General features: G+C 32.1%; 1 protein-coding gene across 1 annotated transcript in view; it reads left to right on the top strand.

The window, feature by feature from the left end:
* The window catches only part of LOC143063365 (uncharacterized), a 101,069-nt gene that overhangs the window by 8,059 nt on the left and 72,264 nt on the right, over positions 1-20,746 (top strand). Inside the window, exons 2-4 of the mRNA XM_076235480.1 lie at positions 9,445-9,532; positions 14,370-14,525; positions 15,773-15,883. Coding sequence (XP_076091595.1) covers positions 9,469-9,532; positions 14,370-14,525; positions 15,773-15,883 — 331 coding nt within the window. The 5' untranslated portion in view covers positions 9,445-9,468. The remainder of the gene's footprint in view (positions 1-9,444; positions 9,533-14,369; positions 14,526-15,772; positions 15,884-20,746) is intronic.

Raw genomic sequence — 20,746 nt, 5'->3', positions numbered from 1 at the left:
CGTTTTTATACGGTAAATTCAGAAATTATCTCGATTTCTCATTGATACGAAAATACTACATTATCAGGTTTGCAAAAACAAAAAACTCGCATTTATAATATGTTCAGTACCGATTTTGGCATGCATTAATACGACGTAATGATAAATGCATGCATTTGTTTTTGAATTTACAAGACAGATATTTGTTTCCAAGTGAGCATTTCACATACAAATTCATTATCACAAAACAGAATTTATATATTAAAAAAACACGACCGATTTAAAAAGGGGTAAATCAATGGAACCTGACAAAACCAAACAATTGAAAACATCAAACAAAGGAAAGAATGGGATCAATAATAATATTTCTAAATTAACACAAGTTTTAGAAGACAGTGTGGGTTACCCTGGTTTTATTGGTAGTTCAATGTACCACATCCATTGCCTTGTCTAATTTTCCATAAATCAGAACGTAAAAATGGATTGTTCTTCTTGGTTCATAATTTTGATATTTAAATATATTTTTCTTTAGTTAATAGTTATTTAGTTTAAACAATTTAAAAAATTATGTTCAAATTCCCCCAGATAAACATAACATCAGCTTAATTCAGCTAATGTCTTTTCCCCATTCGGTCATAAAGTCCTCATGTATGCAAGCATTTATACGTCCGTGGCTGCTAAATTTAGAAAGTGTTGTCTCTCTAAATTGTTTCAGAATAGATATGCGTAAAACTAAAATTCTTATTCTGTTTTCAAAATTTTTTTTCAAATGAAATCAAAACAGTGATCGAGCACGATTTTAGATTTACCAATTTATAATAAGATCATCCGTCATTTGTTTGGGTTTTATTCTTTTATTGTTGACGTGAATAAACTGTTAATAAAAATTAAAATCATGTTTCTTCTATCTTTTGGCGAAATATCAAAACAATTATTCTACAGTATGGAATGTGGCAATTCTTCTGTCAGGTGAAGGAAGAAAACCAGTTTGTTATCTTTAGATGGCATTGACGTGTTTTTCTAAGAATTCTGGAAAAAAATCTGTATTAGCACGAATGCCTAACCAAGCTGTTGTTCATTGCATTACTTCGATTATAATGAACCCATTATTTTATTATAAATGAAGAAGGACAAATTACGTACATATAATAAAAACCTGAATGACTGATATTGCGGTCAATATGCTTTCGTATAAGAAGAATATGTACTTTTTAAAAAATGTTTCAAAAGAATTCGTGAAATTTCGTGAACAAAAATAAATAGATTTTAAATTGGGACCAAATTTGAATAAAAATGCTCTCATTTTGCAGTTACCTGCTTATGATTACCGTACACACAGCTTTATTAATGTGCAATCCGCATCTTGCCGCATGGAAATTCATGCACTTCTAGCGGCTAACATTAAAATGTATTTACATCTATTTTAGTCATGGTTTAGTAATAAAGCTTTATGTTCGCGTTTGAAAATAAAATTTATGCTGGTTAATTTTTGAAAAGAAGGACGTTTTTAACCAAAAGGAGATTAAATTTTGTTTTATCCAAAAGACAATTTTAAGGGTCCATGTTGAACTTAAAACTGATATTGTAAAGAGAATAACATTTTTAAACATTTATTTTGTTTAAATGATCAAAATTTACCATTTCTGAACTGTCTTCATTCCATACATGTCGCAGTTCCAACTGATTTAACAATGTTTTGTTTATATTCAAAGGTTTGAAAATCTTTTGGCTCGTCTAGATGTTCGACTAAAAACGATTCTAAAACAGTAACATATGAACTAATCGATATTTGTAGTAGAAATATTGAACAGATATATCATGTTGAGGAGGGCTATTTGCGAAAAATACCAGCCGAGAGAATGTTAAATTTCGCCAGCCGTAAGGCGAGGGAAATTCATTCCCAAGACTGTTTTTTTTTCGCAAATACCCTTTAAAAACATGCTATATCTGTTTAATTACACCGAATGTCAATGTTCAAAAACGCATTCATGATCGTGACGTTACAAGCGTCCAGTCGGATAGAGTTTTATTTTGGGCAAATAGCACGGCAGAGGGGATAAAAAAAGGTATATCCTTTTTGCATATACCCTGTCGGCGTTAAAAATTAATGAACGATATTCATTTGAGAACAGTAAATTGGTGAAAAATACACTGGCTATCAACCAATCAAAACCCAGGATTCTTACATAAGGTGTAATTATACTCCATAATCTCCAATCACGAATATTACAAGTTTGCAAAATATCTAAAATTTAAATTTGTCTGTGATCTTCCCTTCTATTTCTCATGGCAGATTACTTAAAATTGAGTAGTATTTCACCCTACTAAACATACTGATTGATAAAGTCTTATCATTTAAAAAACACTTTGGTACAAATATGGGTTTTATATGTTTTAAGTTCAAACAAAATCGTCTTAATAAAACATTTCCCAACAACACTAGAGACAATAATTTTTTTTATCATAAAACGCATGAAGCTGTTGAAAAACATTATTTGGTAAGTTTGACGGATTGATTTTTCAACAAAAAGTCAGTATTAAAAGGGATATGAGGTGCATTTACTGTCCGACATGTCTTTTTTGTACGTATATAAATCACAACTCACACAAAACCTTTAAAATACAAAAAAAAAAAAAAATATAAAGCTTTTTCTGATATATGTTGATAATGTGGTCAATAATTTACTTTTTCAGATGGTGTTTATATCTAGTATATCACAAGGAACTTAAAATACTTGTAACAATACCACAGAAGCAGACCGCTTCATATCGGGGTCTTTTTCTTAATATTGAAAGATATGGGTGAATTCACACAAGAATCTACAACAGACGTGGCGATTTGAGATTTTCTATTGTAACTGTCCAAAAAAAGTAAAATCACAAAAATACTGAACTCAGAGAAAAATCAATTCGGAAAGTCCATAATCACATGGCAAAATCAAATAACAAAACTCATCAAAAACGAATGGACAAGAACTGTCATATTCCTGACTTGGTACAGGCATTTTCAAATGTAGAAAATGGTGGATTGAACCTGGTTTTATAGCTAGCTAAACCTCTCACTTGTATGACAGTCCCATCAAATTACATTATATTGTCACCGTTGCGTGAACAAAACAAACAGACACAATAGTTAAAAATGTCAAATTAGGGATACAGCATTGTGTTATCATCTTAATAACTATAAAAACAACAAATGCAACGAAGAAGCAAAAAAAGGCATACATCAAATTAGCATCCTCATTTTGATTATATTAATATACGATTTTATTTGTCTATGTAAAATGCACCATCAAGGAAGGAGGGTTTTGAGTACTGGTGTAAAATTGCGCGTTTGAAATTCGCACAGGTAGACATGAATTAATTTTGTCGTTCAAAGTATGACAGGATGAATAAATACAGTCACGCAAAATAGATATAACAAAAACTGACTAAACAGTATAAAGCAATAATAAATAAAATAATAGTGTGGTTCAAAGTATGACGGGATACATAAGTACAGAGTCACGTCAAATGTATATCACAAAAAAGTGGGTTAACAGTAAAAGTACTATTAATAAATAAAATAATTTTGTCATTCAAAGTATGACAAGATATATAGGTACAGAGTCACATCATAAAATAATTTTGTCGTTCAAAGTATGATGCGATACATAAGCACAGAGTTACGTCAAAAAGGATATCTCAAAAAACAGACTTAACAGTAAAAGTAATATTAATACATTTGTAAAGACAAATAAAAGAATAATATAACACGTTATTAAGATGATAAACAAAGTCAGTACGCAAAATCTATAATTCAAGACCATCGTGTATTATTTGTGAAGTTGATACGGAATATTTATCAACAAGTTCTGGGTACCTTCCGATGAACTTTTTTAGAAAAAGGACGAGACGTTCTTTGACATACCCCTGATTCATCAACTTTCTGCTCAGACATTGGTGACGTTTTACAAAGTCTGAGTAGGAGCTGCAAGCTCTTGAATACCGAATAAGTTGGGAAATGTATATTCTATATGCAGGTGAAGTTGGTATATTGCTACTAAGGTTGGGGAAATTGATAATTTCAAAATCAAAATCGTCTCGTTTGTCATAGATTCTGGTACTAAGATGACTGTGTACGTCAAATTCGAGGTATAAGTCTAAAAATGAGGCGGAGGAAGTCGTGTCTATTGTCTCTTTAATTTCTAGTTCTGGTGGATATATTAATGGAACCCAATCAGAAATGTTCGGATTGTTAATGGAAAGAACAATATCAATATATCTGAAAGTGAAATTAAATAACCTGGCTTCTTTGATCTTCGTGTTTTTGACAAGTGTCTGAAGGAACTCCGATTCATATGAAAATAAGAAGAGGTCAGCAAAGAGAGGCGCGCAGTTCGTTCCCATAGGAATGCCGACAATTTGTTGAAAAAGTCTACCTCCAAACTCAACAAATATGTTGTCGATAAGAAACTCCAGCATACTGACCACTTGTTCTTTTGTGTAGCATGTTTTACCTTTCTGTTTGTCACTATTAACGAAATATGCCTTATGAAATCCCAAAGTAATAAATTTGTAGCGTATGCTACCATTTTTATGTTGAAAGGCATTTGTGGATTATTTCTTTTAGGCGATTTTTCAATTTCACATGGGGAATAGTGGTATACAGGGTTGAAAAATCAAAAGTTTTGATAGAACTAATTTCAGAAAAAGACCGAGATTTAAAATTGTCTAGAAGTTCTTTAGAATTTTTAAGAATCCACATATGGTTAATACCACTACGCGAGTAAACAGTTTCACAGTATTTTTGAAGACCCTCTTTCACTGCGGATAGAATTTTAGTCAATCTAATGGACAATTCTTTAGTGGAACATGAAGATGAGCCAGCAATATACCGTTGTTTGTACGGAATTTTATGAAGCTTTGGTATCCAATACAAACAAGGTTGGTGTTCAATGTAATGTTTTTGAAGCCATGAAGGACTTATGATTTGCTAAAATCTCATTCTTGTCAAATGATATGTCTTTGTATGTGGGACTACCTCAGTGCTCTTTTATACCCAATTCTTTTACAAGACATTCGTAGTAATACGATTTACATACAAAGACAATATTATTTGAAGCTTTGTCCGCAGGAACAACAACATACTTATCATTAAGAGATGATAGACATTTCATGTCCTCTTTGTCTCTGAAAACGGACTTTGGTCGATCGTTCACACATTTTTTCAACTTGTGAATGCGACGTTTTATCAGAGACGATAGTTTCAACCCATTCTGACAAAGTGTCCAGTTCAACATCTTCTCGCTTAGCCCATGCTCTGGCGTAGTCCTCAATGGAATGCATAATTATTTTGAAGTTATGGTTCCAATTGATGTGTTGGGGTTCTCTAAACTTAGGACCATGAGAAATCACCTTTCGGAGATTTTCATGTTGAATTATGTTTAGATCTCCAGTTATAACATGACCAGAGGGGCTGTAATTATAAGGCGAGTGGGAACAGTCACATGTCGGAGGGTTTTTTAAGTATTGTTCTAAGTCACGGTCCTGCAATGCATGTTTATAGTTAAATATTTTAGGTGCAATGATTTTGGTGTAACTGTAGGATACAATAGGAACAGATTGATTTTGAAAATAAATAGGAATTTTAGATGTTACCTCCTTGTGATGTAGAACGTTGCCGATATTGATTGCATCAATTCCTCTATTGGCAAAATCAACAGGAAGGAATTTCCTCTTTTCCTCATGTAAAGGTTCCGATCTTACTGGTTTGAAAAGACGGAAAAGAGCTACACCACAAATAATACTGACTAGTCCGTATAATGCAGAAAATGTATTGGTGCCTCCTTTGTCAAGTGCATAATCTCTCAAACGTTTTAGAAAATTAACTGGCAGTGAAAAGAGAATAGTTCTTATGTAATATAACCCTAGTGGATGATGAAGATGTGAAAGAAGGTAATCAAAGCTCCCAGAGGGTGATCTAGATTTGGAAGACTTTTTTTACATTAGGCCGATGGTAATGTTTTTGCCCATGACTACGTTGTTGTCGTAGGGTAGTATTAAATAAACTCATTACATTAACATCACTGCAGGCAGGACTTGACAAATTTCCTACTCCTTTAATATTGTCATTGCAACCATATGGCATTGCAGTCCCTAACTCCCTTATCCAGAAATTTTCTCTATCTTTGCGGAAAGGAGTACTTAGTACAGGGCTAATTTTCAACAATAACATACCATCTTGCCAATTGCATAGAAATTACGTATTCAAATTGAAACGTATCCAATGTACATGTTCATAGTAAACATATTCCATTAACAGAGCTGTGCACCTAGCAAAATAAATTATCCCACTGAACGACGGAAATCTATACTACAACCGCCGTCTTGAATCAATTGGGTTGACGATTCGATGTCAGTGTCTCGACTTATACAAATAAATGGTTTCGCGGTCATAGATCTTTATAGAAAACATGTAGTTTTACCGATGTGTCATATTCGTGGTTGTGACATTATCATTGAGAATGAATTCGTATGGTGCTTGATGTATGAGTTGCTCTTTTTGTTTTCTTGGTTTGTATTCTTAATTGATTTTCAAGATATTAACACCAGTAAACTACTGTTGGCTGTTACTGAATGCTGTGATATTTTACTTTCATTAAAAAGATATCTTCCAGTCCGCTGCTTTATCCTTCGCTTGACCTGATCCATTAACAGACTGTTATACGAGACATATGGTGGTGTCATTGTCCGAAGGATTTGAGTTCAACACTAGTCTGAATAGGGTCTACGTTTTATATGTTATATGCGAGTTGTTTTATACTGTGAACGCTACAAGGATTATTTCATGTTTATAAATTTTTTAAATCGTTTATTAGGCAAACATTCATTTGACAGCCACCACCAACAAAAATCATCGCAAAACACATATAGGTACAATAAAGAAACGAACAGACTGACAATTTACAAAATACCAGACAAAAACGCAACCTATGAAATAGCAACGTGAACTACTCAGTATGTAGCGTTCACAGAGTAAAAACAACCAGCATTACACTGTAGAAAACACATCTGATTATACCTTGTAGTTTATATATATATCAAGGCATAGACAGCGATGGGACATCTGGAAGGTCGAAAGATCAACAAGTCAATCGATTAATGTACGCAATTACGTTTTGAGAAATAGTGAAAAAAACGTCAATCGAAAGTATTTTAAAGCTAGATAAATGTCCTACATCTGTCAACATTAATCGGTTAAAAACATTGGAAACAATATTTCGAATAGAAAAGCCCTGTATAAAATCCGTCTGATATTATGGTTGGTGGATTTTATTCATAAAAAAGTTTACAAATTGCTAATATGTTTTCAAGTAAGTTCCTTTTTTTTTTGTTATTTAACAAAATAGCAAGTAACTTTTCAAAAGATTTATCCGTAGTTTTGAGAGAAAAATAAATTTCAAGGTCAAGATGTATTAAAAGTATGTTTTTTACAACGTTTTGTCTACAAATATAGGTAAAAGTTTTATGTAAAGTTATCCATTTTCTAAGCAATATTAAGGTATTGATCTATAATTTAATATAATAACTATACACAACGTAAAAGCATAAATCAAAACAAATTTTAAAAATAAATTGATACAGTATAACCAAACAGAATAAAAATGAAAGAATTTAATTAAATTGTTATAATTCTATTAGTTTATTGTCATTTATGGTGTTGGTCGAATTTTTAAATGCAACCGGGCATCCGAGCGTCTATAAATCAGTTAATATATGCACAAATTATGTGTTCGGAGTCTTAGATCGTCAGATACCCTAATATTTGTCTAATCAGTAATTTTACAGATTGTGGCATTTGGAGGTACTATAGATTCGCATTGTAGCTGATCCTTGCATATCAGGAATACTCTGTTAAAATGTTAACGCAAACGGCCTCTTTTTTGGTTTCATATATTTCCTTCAGTTTGGTTTATTACCTTAACTTGTGTACTTATTTGATGATTGATAGCTTGCATTTTTGTTTTGCTTTTTCATTTTGCATGCTTTCTATATTACATCGTATTTATGATAAATTTCATATTCCGAAAAATATTTTTTCAGCATTGCTTCAATCAGATTAGCTGATATCCATTGGAAAATACAGCTATTGACAATAACTACATTAAAAAATTCAAATTTTAAGACGATTGTTAAGTTTAAAACGCACATAATTTTCAACCCATGGAATAGGTTTTATTGGCAGTATTTGTCAAAAACTTTCAGAATTCTGGGTCGTTAATGCTCTTCAATTTCGTTCTTTATATAAATAAGGGCAACAGTAGTATACCACTGTTCAAAAGTCATAAATCGAATTAGAAAAAATCCGGGTAACAAACTGAAACCGAGGGAAACGCATCATTTATAAGAGGAAAACAACAGAAACACTGAAATGCAACAACAAAAAAAAAAATAAAAACGACATGCAACAAACATAAAAACGAACTATAAGATAACAACCGTTTCAATCTTTCATTTTCGAGCATCCCTGAAACTACTTTTGAAGTCATGATGCACGTTTATGGTACAACACTTTAAATCTGGTATCTATGATTAGGCTTTTTTAAACCCTCAATCTATAAAGCTTTTGTTTTGTTTTTTTTTCATTTTCAATCACTAATTTGAATCGCATACTTGCAAAAGGTTCAGCTAGCTATAAAACCAGGGCCAATCCATCATTTTCTACATAAGGAAATGCCTGTTTGATGTAAGGAATATGACAGGTTTTCCATTCGTTTGATGTGTTTGAGCTTTTGATTCTGCCATTAGTTAAAAGACTCACCGTTTTAAATTTCTTTGAAGTTCTGTATTTTTGTTATTTTCATTTATTACCTATGGTTGGTTGTCGGATACGTCACCGAGGTTGTCATCATCTCAGTAGTCAGTGCTTTAGTGTTGATTAGATTACATACTTTTCGTAAATTCTCCGTTTATACATTTATTGGACATCAAAATATTTATTAGCCCGTCATGTTTCGCATATGTTCTTATACGCAGAGAAAAATGATATTAAAACCACATGCAGGTGTACACAATTGCATGATCAGTCTCTCTTCTCGGTAAGAATGTTTTGTAATGTACGTATTCATCGATTAAAAGTTTCAAAGCCATGAACATGACATATCTGGTACTGAAGTCAAATTGACATTGATACACCAGAACGAGGCTAAATGTGACTTGAAATTTGAAAAATAAACCACTTATACCATGCTTTAATCACTGAATTGATGATTTCAATCGATGTACCTGTAACGAAAAGCAGTCAGTTATTATGTGCATTGTGTTCGCACAGTTGAACGTCTAACGTAACTAGGATTATTATCAAACTTTTAGTACAATGTTTGAACAGCGGTATACTACTGTTGTCTTTATTTGCAGGGAGTGAATTCAGTCGTAGAGTATTTTATTTCGATGAGATCTTCATTTCATTTATTTCTTTTGCAGACTTACTTGTATGGCAGCAACAAAATGACGTCACAACAACAAGTAGTCCATATTTTCCTTATATTACTCGGCCTAATATCGTCTTCGCGTAAGTAATCACTTTTATTACCATTGTTAAGTTGATGATAATTGGAACCCTTTCTGGAAATAACATTTAGCAAAGGTATCATTGTATGTCAGAAAAAATTAATATGAATAAACCAAGCATAGAATAGACAATAAACACACAGAGGGTCGAACTACAGACGTCGAAAAAGCACATGTGTTACGTTTGGAGACTATATTGAAAGCATCTACTCCATCAAACTTGAAACAACGGAAACAACAAATTCAGTTACGTCTGTCTCATATCTTGACTGACATCTAGAAATTGAAAAAAAAAAGTTGATTTCAGCTTTCAAATTGTTAACTTTCCATTTCTATATAAAAAAATTCTAGCACAGCGTGCATATGGCATATATATCTCCCAAGTAATACGATATTACACAACTGGCATTTTTTATCATGATTCTATTGATAAGGGATTGTTTCTCACAAGGAAATTATTATACCCTGAGTTCTAAGTGGTGAAGTTGTAATAATCTCAGCGAAATTTGTACGGACGTCATCACGAGTTGGTTGACCGTTATAGGATATACAGATATTTCCAAATGTTGTGACCACAATCTCGTCCTCCTTTTTCGAATACGAGACCTACAGAATTAGACCGGATTTATAGTTTCAATATCCCAGGTGCCACTAGTGGAGCAGGATCCGCTTATCTACTGTTTCGGAGAACCTTAGATGTCCCCCAGTTTTTGACGGAGTTTGTGTTGCAAATAGACATTCATACTCGTTAATAAAAAATAGAATAACAAAGCCATTCCAAAAAAAGAAAAAGATCACAACTGTATAAAAACACAACATAGAAAACTAAACACTTACAAACACGAATCCGACCAAAAATACTGGGGGTGAACTCAAATGCTCCGGATTGATAAGCCAATCCTGTTCCATATGTAAATGACGTGTGTTCCGTTTTTCATAGATGAACTTAATACTATTTGTAAAACTTTTTTTTAACATCCGAAACTGCCTCCTTAGACATTATAATTATAAGAACCTGCTATTTTGCTAAAGGTATTACATACATTATTAATTAATTGAGTAGAATTTACATACCGTTTCGGATCTGATGCGATCACCCCAGTGTTGTTGGGGTGAGTGTTGCTCAGTTTTTATGTTTCTATGTTGTGTTTTGTATATTCATGTGTGTTGTTTGTCATTTGATCGTTTTTCGCTCTTGTCATGGCGTTGTCAGTCGACTTGTAAGTTTGAAAATCCCTTTGGTATCTTTCGTCTCTCTTTATAATACCCTTTCTTTTTTTCTTTTGTCATATTCAATCTTCTTTTCGTCTCTCTTTTAGAGAAACAAATATGTCAAAAAAAAGAAAACCTAAACGGTATATAGACAAAGCACATTAGCAAAAACGATAGACAGGAAAGTTACCATACATTTTTGTAGCACAATTAGCATTGCCATGAATTTATTTCCGAGAAATAGTTCGGGTTTGGATAGAAATCACTTTATTTGTCTGTCCGTGGGTCTTTGCAATGTCGTGTCCGGCTCAGAACTGCCGATGCATTTAAGCATTTTAAAGATGACTGGTATTAGTGTTGACCACTCTTTTCACAGTGATCGTGTTTCCCACCAGCAGAGAGTGTCCAATTTGGGGGCTACGGTTACACACATATCATAATGTAATGAGATGTACTCAGTGTATACCTTTTGACTGTTGAATGAGTTTGGATACTTTGAAATTTTACTGATGAGTAATTTTAACTGCCTTGAAAGAAAGTGGTTATATACAGAGAAATTTGTTTTTAACGGGAATACTTGGACTTGACCATTATTTTACAATATTTCTTGTATAGAAAAGTAAAATAACAAAAATACCAAAATCCGAGGAAAATTTAAAACGGAAAGAACCTAATGAAATGGCAAAATCAAAGGCCAAGCACATCAAACGAATGAACTGTCATATATCTGACTTTGGACAGATATTTCTGTATTGTTGTCTTCATATACACTGGTTGCTACTTTAAGTTTTGAACTAACTTCGGAGCCCCAAATGTTCTCATGAATACTGTTTAAGTTAACATAAATGCTAGAAATACTGTTGTAGTATCTAAGTGACTTTTTATTTTGCTTCAATTTATCTCCAACATGAATTTGCTTTTGATATTGTTTTAGTTCAAAAGGTTTAAAAGAACTTCAGATAATATCATGTTTATTTGAATTGTTGCTCACTAAAAGAACATATATCATATATCATAAAAAAAGGGCTATTCAATATAGTAATGACTTTATTGACGTGTATGGAGTGTCACATATGTCATGGATACGTTTAACCCTATTCAGATTTCAATGATAAACTATTTTTTTAAAACTTATTTTGACAAATTATTGACAACTTTATCTGATGGAATCTTAACATGACAATGTTATTTTTTGCTATATTTAGAGGAGTGGGCGCAATTTTCAATAATTAATAAACAGTCTAATAGTCCAAAGAAAAGATCCCAGTTCCATTTTTGTTTTGTTTTACTTCGAATGACGTAGAGTTCACTGTCAACATATATCCGATGCAATCTTATGTAAAAAGCTTCCTAGTTTTTATTGAATTTCACATCTGAAGTGCACTGTACTGGAATGTTGCATGGGAAATTTCATGCTTGAAAAAGTTCAAGGATACGTTCCATTAGAAAAATCATTTGATCGAGTAACAGATTGAATAAATATATATAATATTATGTTTACCAGTATATTTCTTCTATATTTGAGATAAACAATTTGGCTTGAAAATGAATCTTAAATATTATTTGAGAAATTCTTTTGAAATTTTCAACATTAATTATATAGTATTCGATTAACCTTGCAAGCTCTTACTCAAACTATGAGGCCCCTCATGGGGGGGGGGGGGTTCCTAGTAATCACATAATCACCATTTTTTTGCCAATATAATCACATAATCATTAAATATTTGCTTATCTTTAGTAATCAAATAATCATAAACTAAAAATACAGTCCTAGGTAATCAAATAATCATGAAATATTTGGCTTAATAATCAAATAATCATTAAAAAAACGGCCAAGTAATCACATAATCAAAAACCCCATGAGGGCCCTCAACTATAAGGAAGACATCTCAGTAGGGTATCATCAGAATGAAAGCGGAATGAGGAGCTATATAACTGGGATTAAAATAAAGGGGGTAATAAGGTGGAGGACCTTATGTTCACATCCTTTACTTTCGAATCCTTGTGATTTGGTTGTGTAAAGTATTAAAGACAAATGTACTTATTCAATTTAATTCAATATTGTATTGCCATTTAACACTTCAGACAACCAATAAAATAAAGATGATATAAAGTTATAATAGAAATCGTTACTGTCATTGTCACATATGTGCCTCATCAAATTCCAAATATGAAATAATATGATGTAATCCGAAACAATTTAAACGTAACAATGTGTGCATATTTGTTACATAATTCTTTTCTAAAAAAGACAATACACTTGTTAGGTAACAGCAGTTTGTCTATGTTAGAATGTTGTAAATCTGTTTAGAATGTGTAAGATAAAAAAAACAAAAAAGAATTTAGTAAGGCAGATCATAAAGTGCGATTTTCAGTTTTCCATTTCACTTGAAAATATTATTTCTGTTAAATTGTATTTCATTCTGGAACATACAAAAAGCTTGAAAACGTTTGATTTAGAGATATAAGGCCTGTAATTTCCTAATGATTTTAGAGTGAGATTGGTTTGCTTACATTGTTTGTGAAAACGTTTGCTCAGGCATTGTACCTGCAAATATTAAATAATATGAATAGGCGGAGATACTTAAATTTGTTGAATACTATCCTTGAGGTTAGGATCCATTTTTTTTTGTTTACAGGTTTAACTGTGCAATTTATATTGTTGTCCAAATTTTGTCTGTTTTCCTTTTTTTTTTTGGGGGGGGGGGGGGGGGGGGTCATGGTTGAATTTCCACCCTTTTCCTCTTATGCCTGCTTTTATATTTAAAACGATATTTTGGCTTGTTTCGTTGTCGGGTGTCTAATTGATTTTATGTATATATTTTGTAAATTAATGTATCTATAAGCTCAAATCCGTTTGATGTCTACGAAATGCAGGTACTCGCTGTTTTACATTAAAACTCATTTTTATTTTGGCTTTTCTATTCTAATATTCTAAATCTAAGATAAGAATCAATAACATGTGATGTCAGTATAATATAACACAATACTATTTTGATAAGCTTTGTACGGTATTAAGTATTTGAGGAAAGTTTATTGTACTGGTTTTTCTATTTTCACCAGTGCTTGCGACTCAAACCTTAACTGACTAGGATTGTCAGTTTTCCTACAGTGTTTTAACTGGTGGTTCGCTCAGGGCCCTTCGGCTTTCATACCAACCGAACAAAACTAACCGGCATGAAGTAACATAATAGTGATGAAAGTGGTGTTAATGAAAACCAACCAATCAATCTATCTATGCTTTTCCCGTTGTGTCCATGAATTATTCATTATTTCATTTTTCAATGATAAATAAAACATTAATTATTTACACTCAATTCATTTTGTTTACTCTTTAATCGTCAAGAAAAGTGTTAGATGTGTTTGAGAAACGAGGTGTGTCGGTTAATTCAGTTGGACTGAAAAATAACAACAAACAAAATATTTAACATCATTGCAATACTCAGTGTTGTCCATAAGTCTACCAAAAGGTCAATTGTTACAGTACAAATGCGCCATCTGTATATTTATTTTCTTATTTATACTTAATATTTATTTTATATTTTTTGAATGTTGATTTCTATATTTTCTGTTTGAAATTATATGTATATATACAACACTAAATTATTATCTCAATCTTTATACAGGTTCAGCTTCTACTGGAATATGCTCCTTCCATGAAGAGGGAACATGTGACGAGAAAGCAGACTGTGTAGAGAAGGACGAAGGAAACAGCTTCGACTGTGTTTGTCATACAGGTTACTTTGGAGACGGATTTCAGAATGGAACTGGTTGTACAGATGGTGAGCTCAACTTATTTATTCATTAACATTTGATACCGCTAATATTTTATCATTCTTTTTTAACAACACTTACTCGATAGTCCAAAATGTATTGCGAAAATTACAATTGGCAAATTCAATGGCAATACTTGGCTAGCAATACGAAAAAGCTATATATATATATGCATGAGCAATTATACAAGTCGCTTGATTGATTTATATATTGGTCATATTTACATGTGTTGCAAAGAAATGTTCACTACCAGGATTAACTGAAGTACGGCTGGTCATCCTTTGACTTATTTCGACAGTACAACCTTAGCTAAGTTGGGTGTCAATTTGACTGCGGGATACATAAATTCGCAGCACAGTGTGGTATAGAAATGGAACTTACAACACGCAGTCAAGTGCGGTATCGAAATGGAAAATACAATAAGCAGTCAATTGCAGTATAGGAAAGGGACATACAATACTCAGTCAAGTGCGATCAAATAATGGGATACATACATTTCACAGCCTAGTGTTGTACCGGAATGGGACATGCATTTCGCAGCAAAGTGTGGTAAATATAGGAATGAGACATACAATCAAATGCTTCATGTATAATGTTTGCCATGTTAACTGTAGGTTAAAGAGCCCTAGCAAAAACTCTCTGAGGATTAGTATGCATGCTGTTGAAATGCAAAACATCTATTAAAGATCAAAAGACAAATATACATGACAGGGTGTATCTAAAGATTTGCGGGTATCAAATGGACACAGTTGGAGCCTCGCAAAACGGATATTTTCAATCAATTAATAAAAATTGCCCACTGCTAATTTTCAAATAACATTATAATGCAACTGAAAGAAATTGTACTAGCACTATATTGCTAACTTTTGCATCATTTCGTGCCTGGTGCATGGGTAGTTGTCTTTTTGACAGTCATACCACATTTCCCTATTCTATACTGTAAAATTATTCATCTTCAAATCTGTCGCATCACGTCTGATCTGAATTATTGTTTTCAAATTTGTGACTCCGCGGTGTCCAATCAAACAATGCTGCATTATAATTATAATTATCGGTATTGATTCATCGGTCATTTATTGAAATGTGAATATATTTTAATGAATGAAAAAATTAATCAATCAATCTGAGCTAAAACCATGTAGCTCCATGTAGTCAGCAACTGATTAAATTTTTAGTAGTCTCAATATTCGTTTTTTTTAGAATATATAATTTCAAGTGTGCTCAACATGTATCAATATATTTTGCTTTACTTTAGGTCGACACCCATGTGTCATAAACGATGAGTGTCATACCAATGGTGAATGTGAGGATAACTTCTGTGTGTGTAGACATGGATTTAAAGGGGATGGCTATGATGTATGTGAAGGTAAGTAACCAATATCCTTTATGTCAATTTATATACGTTCTATCCATCTCGCCTTCCATCCGTCTATCGGTTTGTCTGTGCACTTGTCCGCTTTCCAAAAAATAATAATTGATCATTTTAAAATTCTATAAACTACTGTTATTGTAGTATTTTAAAATGGAAAGGAGTAACAACACATCGAATTGGCGAAAATAAGTGAAAATGTCACATATATATATATATGTTGTGTACAAGTTGTAATGTTGTACAAATTATAATTTGTACAGAATTTTTGTACAAGTTATCAGTGTTTTATGACCTGCTGAACAAAAATGGATGATGCAAGCACACAGTCCTTTGCTCCGCATATTTCAGTCAATTTTTCACAACTTTATTATACAGTCTAATACTGAGCATTGATACAAAAACATTATAAGACCTCAAAAAGATTTTATATAGATATTAATATGGTATAAGGAAAAAAATAAAATTAGAATTTAAACCATTCAGTTATCCTCATTTCCAGTTTGAAGGCAAGGAGAATAGCACTAAATGTTAGGTTGACGTATATTTTTTTAAATTTAAAACATTACACTGGTACATTTTATAAGTTAAACCTGTATCACCTGTTGCAAGAAGGTAGGTGTAAAAAAACTTATAACTTGTACAAAAACCCTGTACAAATTATAATTTGTACAAACTTACATCTTGTACACAACATATATATATGTCTCTTATATTGCTGAAATGTCAATCTCGTTTTCTTAAGTCGCTCTTCGTGTGTTTCAGTACTTATAGAAACGTCCTTGGCTTTCAAGTATTTGACTTCGGACGTTCCTGATGAAGGTTAACACAGAAAAGCGCATTGGACTCACGGAATTTATAAATTGTGATTTTTTTTTTAAAAATTTTTTTTTACATATTATTTAGTGAGAACATATGGTTGAACCTATGAACAGTTAACATTACGCCTTATAAAAACAAAAAAAAATAATATCAACATGCCTGATAACACTGTAAAACACCCTTACACTGATTGTTTGTATATTCACACAGGTCTGTGCCCACACTTGTTTATTAAGACAAAAAATACACACAAAAAAAAAACCCCCAAAAAAAACCGACAAAATAAAATAGAAAAAGGGGTACCAATTCCGCTAGCGCCTTTCGTCCAAACAAATAAAAACGTTACTTAGGCAAATATGACCAAATTAATTTATCCAACATTAACACAGCCAATTTTATTTAAAAATTCAAAACATATTGATTGATGATTACGCGACTGAAGCCTTTTTAACCATATTCGTGTTAATATAACAAATAGGAAACGAAATTTACTTTAGAGTGTCAGTTAAAAATAGTAAAACACTTTTACAAATTCATTAAACTTTATTGTAAAGCTCCGCCCTAAAAAGACACTCGATTTGATTTGATTTGATTTATACATGGTTTTAACGTTACTTTCCCTTTTCCTTTCGTCACTTTGCGGACAGACATAGAAAATAAGTGAATAAGTACAGGTACTACCGGATCTTACAACATAATTAACATGAGACTGCAAAAGGGTGAAGAAATGTATAGGTTATGCTTTCCAATAAGTCTCGGGGAGGGGTTAACATAAATCCTTGTCCATTCACACTTAATCACGTTTGCTTTATTTTGTTTTGATTGAAAAATAGTTCAAATTAAAAAAAAAAGTAGAAACTCTATGTCTAAAGTGGATGAAAAATGTGTTTTTCCTACCATGGTTTGCACCGGTCTGACCTGCCTGATAAATATTGCACAGTCCCATATATATATATACAAAGTACAAATTATTAGTGACATCTTCCATTTAAAAGTGCACCAACAACTATCTTGAAAATATTTTTTCTGTTAACTCTTTTCTGTAAGCTTCTTTGTCAAATTAGTAGAAAATAAAGTACACAATCAAAATATGCAAAAAGAAAATGTATTCCCCTAATAATAATCTGTTATTCTGTTATCCGGCGTGACGTAGCAGCCGTTAGTTACAGCATCCGGGCATCACTGTAGGTGACGCTTTTCCCTAGATACCCCAATCATCGCTAATGATCAGTGGTAATACCCGAGGGTAAGTTAAATGAGATAGCACTTTACATTTATTAATTAAGGTGTAAACAATAATTAGATGGCATACACTTATTTTGATAAGCTAGACAGTGTGGCACAAGGTCGTTATAGTACCAAATTAGTGTTAATTAACAGTGATGAATGTCCATACAAGTTCCCTGCAGGTGTTTGGAAAAATAACCCATCATGTTGGCTAGATCTTCAGTTTGGAGATGTGTATTCATATTTAATTGAGTCGCCAGGTATTTAGAATTAAAAGTTATAAAGCTTAGCACACCTAGATAACTTTAATTATTTTTTTCCGGTTTTGAAGAATAAGCGTGTATCGATTTATGCAGTGAAATATTATTAGTATGAAAAGCAGACATACATATGTCTCTGTGTATTTAAAGTAAGCAGAGACATATTAGATACATCCTTCAAATAACTAACAAAATATGAAAAAAAAAAAATAGGGAAAAAAATATAATCACGGCGATATTATTTAGAACTAAACAAAGATTGATACATATGTAATATAGATTAATTGTGTAGCAATTAAAGTTAATTTGGTTCTAATTCTGTTCTTTAAAGTTTGAATTTTGTTTGTTTTTTTTTTTTTAAATGTAAAGGACGCAGACTTTGAATTAATGTTAGAAATTGTTAAAAATAAAGATGAGATGACAATATTTGGCAATAAACATTGCACAGTGGGTGATTTCCTCCCAGGTCAGGTGTGAAAAGATAGCTTTAAGGGCATACGATACAGTTTTGAACCTGTATTTACAAGTGGATGAAAATTTGCATATAGGCTATTTTTTACCTGATTAAATCAAATATGTAATAAAAAATATACCTTCATGTGCTACTTTTTGAGTAAAATGAGGTCGAAAGTTTGTATATTTGCTCAAAATTCAGATTTGTGTCCGTATTTTCTTTTTCGAAAGAAAGACATAACTTTTTTATTTTAAAAGATAAACACAAATGGTTTTTTGTTCAATAATCGGTAATTTCTGTATTTTATAAGTATCATTAAAAATTATGCAATTTTTATTCAGAAATAACTCATATTTATCAAATGTTCATGATAAGAGGAACAAACGTCATTTTTTGCTGCATGTTTATCAAAATTAAAAAAAAATCCTCTATTTACAGTTTTATAAAATTTGGGTCACATAATCTCCTTGCAAAATGAAACAAATTGCCGTTTTAGAAAATAGGGGTCCATGCACTCGTTTTCAAATTAAATCAGTTTGAATGATAAAAATCAGTCGAAAAATGCATCTTTTCCCGATATGTCATAGTTTGACGTCGCGAAAATAACATTTTACGTTAGCAACGTCATTACCTCCCCTGTAACTGTATCGTATGCCCTTAATATACGCAGAGACATATAAATACAGAGATTGGCAACTTATCGTTACGGCTATAACCAGCGGTCAACTTCACGCTTGTGCACGAGATTTCTCGAGAGTAGAAAATTTGCCTATTGATTATTTACAAACAGCTTTAACGTACAGAAAACAACCAAATTATAATAAAATACAATCTATATCAACACAATTCAGTTAAGAATAACTTAAATTTATGTAGAGGCGTAGTTTATTTGTAATTTTAAGCTTTCTTTAGTAATAGCTAATAAAATTATAGGCGAATTTATATCCCGATTCAAGAAGCCCAAATTTTAGATTCAGTACTCGATAAGGCTCCCGACTTTTGGAACAAAAATAAATAAAACGAAGCAATATTTCGAGGTTGTGCTTGTTTAAACAATGACATATAAGGTTTATAAAACGGTTTCTTGTATTATAGTTGGACTAGGATAATCCTGAATAAAATGATCATTGGGTAACAAAACTACTTGAATGGTCTCAAAATGGCTTCAGAGTCATAATGTTCTTTTACTTGAAAATTAAAGCAATGATAATTAAATTACTAAACACATGCTAATGTTCTTGTTGTTAAACTCCATTGATTCAGGTTTTAATGTTGCTAATTAAAAATCTTGATCATGGTAATAAAACTGTTTATAATTTGACACCTATTAATAAGTAAACATCCTGTAAGGTACATGAAGTAAAGATCAAACATGTTAGGTTATCAGTAGCTGTATGATTCTTCCTCTTAATAAGTTAGTAACTCATGTAATTAAACCACTTGGACATGCAGAAATGTCACCTGTTGTTAACAAATTGATGAAGTCTTTCTAGATTAATTATTAACATCATACACAAGGTAGTGTGAACCCCTGAGTGGTGTTAAAACTTGAAACTTTTTATCACAGTGTAAAGTAGCCCAACATATCTTGTCAAGTTGTTCATATATGCACCACGAAGCCATTTAATTAAGTACCAAGCCACTTTGACATTTTGTTTTCATAATAATTATTCAATCTTGGCGGAATTGATGATTCTTAAAGTTTTTCTTAGGGAAGTATTACAAAATTAACATAGCATGCATGGACAGGACCTTAAATACTTTTAAAGGACATGTACTTTTGCATATTTTTTTTTTTTTTTTAACAAATGCGTCCTTGTTAAAAGGATGGAGAAAAAAATAACATTTTCGCCTAAATTACCTTTCAATTGTTTTCCATGTTGTCTTGATGTGTGCCCACGGAACCCAGAGATAGATTTCAGAATCTTGTCACAGTCAAGACATTTGTAACCATCAGTAGCAGTAACATCTGCACTTAAACTCTTGTCAATTTCCTTGACCTTTTTTTTTGGGGGGGGGGGGTGCACACCTGTCGCTAGAACAAAGTCGTCGTCACTATCTACAATTGGGTCAGTGTCTGTGTATTCCCCAAACAAT

This window comes from Mytilus galloprovincialis, chromosome 2 (genome assembly GCF_965363235.1).
Source record: "Mytilus galloprovincialis chromosome 2, xbMytGall1.hap1.1, whole genome shotgun sequence".
NCBI classification, from domain to species: domain Eukaryota; kingdom Metazoa; phylum Mollusca; class Bivalvia; order Mytilida; family Mytilidae; genus Mytilus; species Mytilus galloprovincialis.
This window is presented reverse-complemented; position numbering and strand designations above follow the sequence as displayed.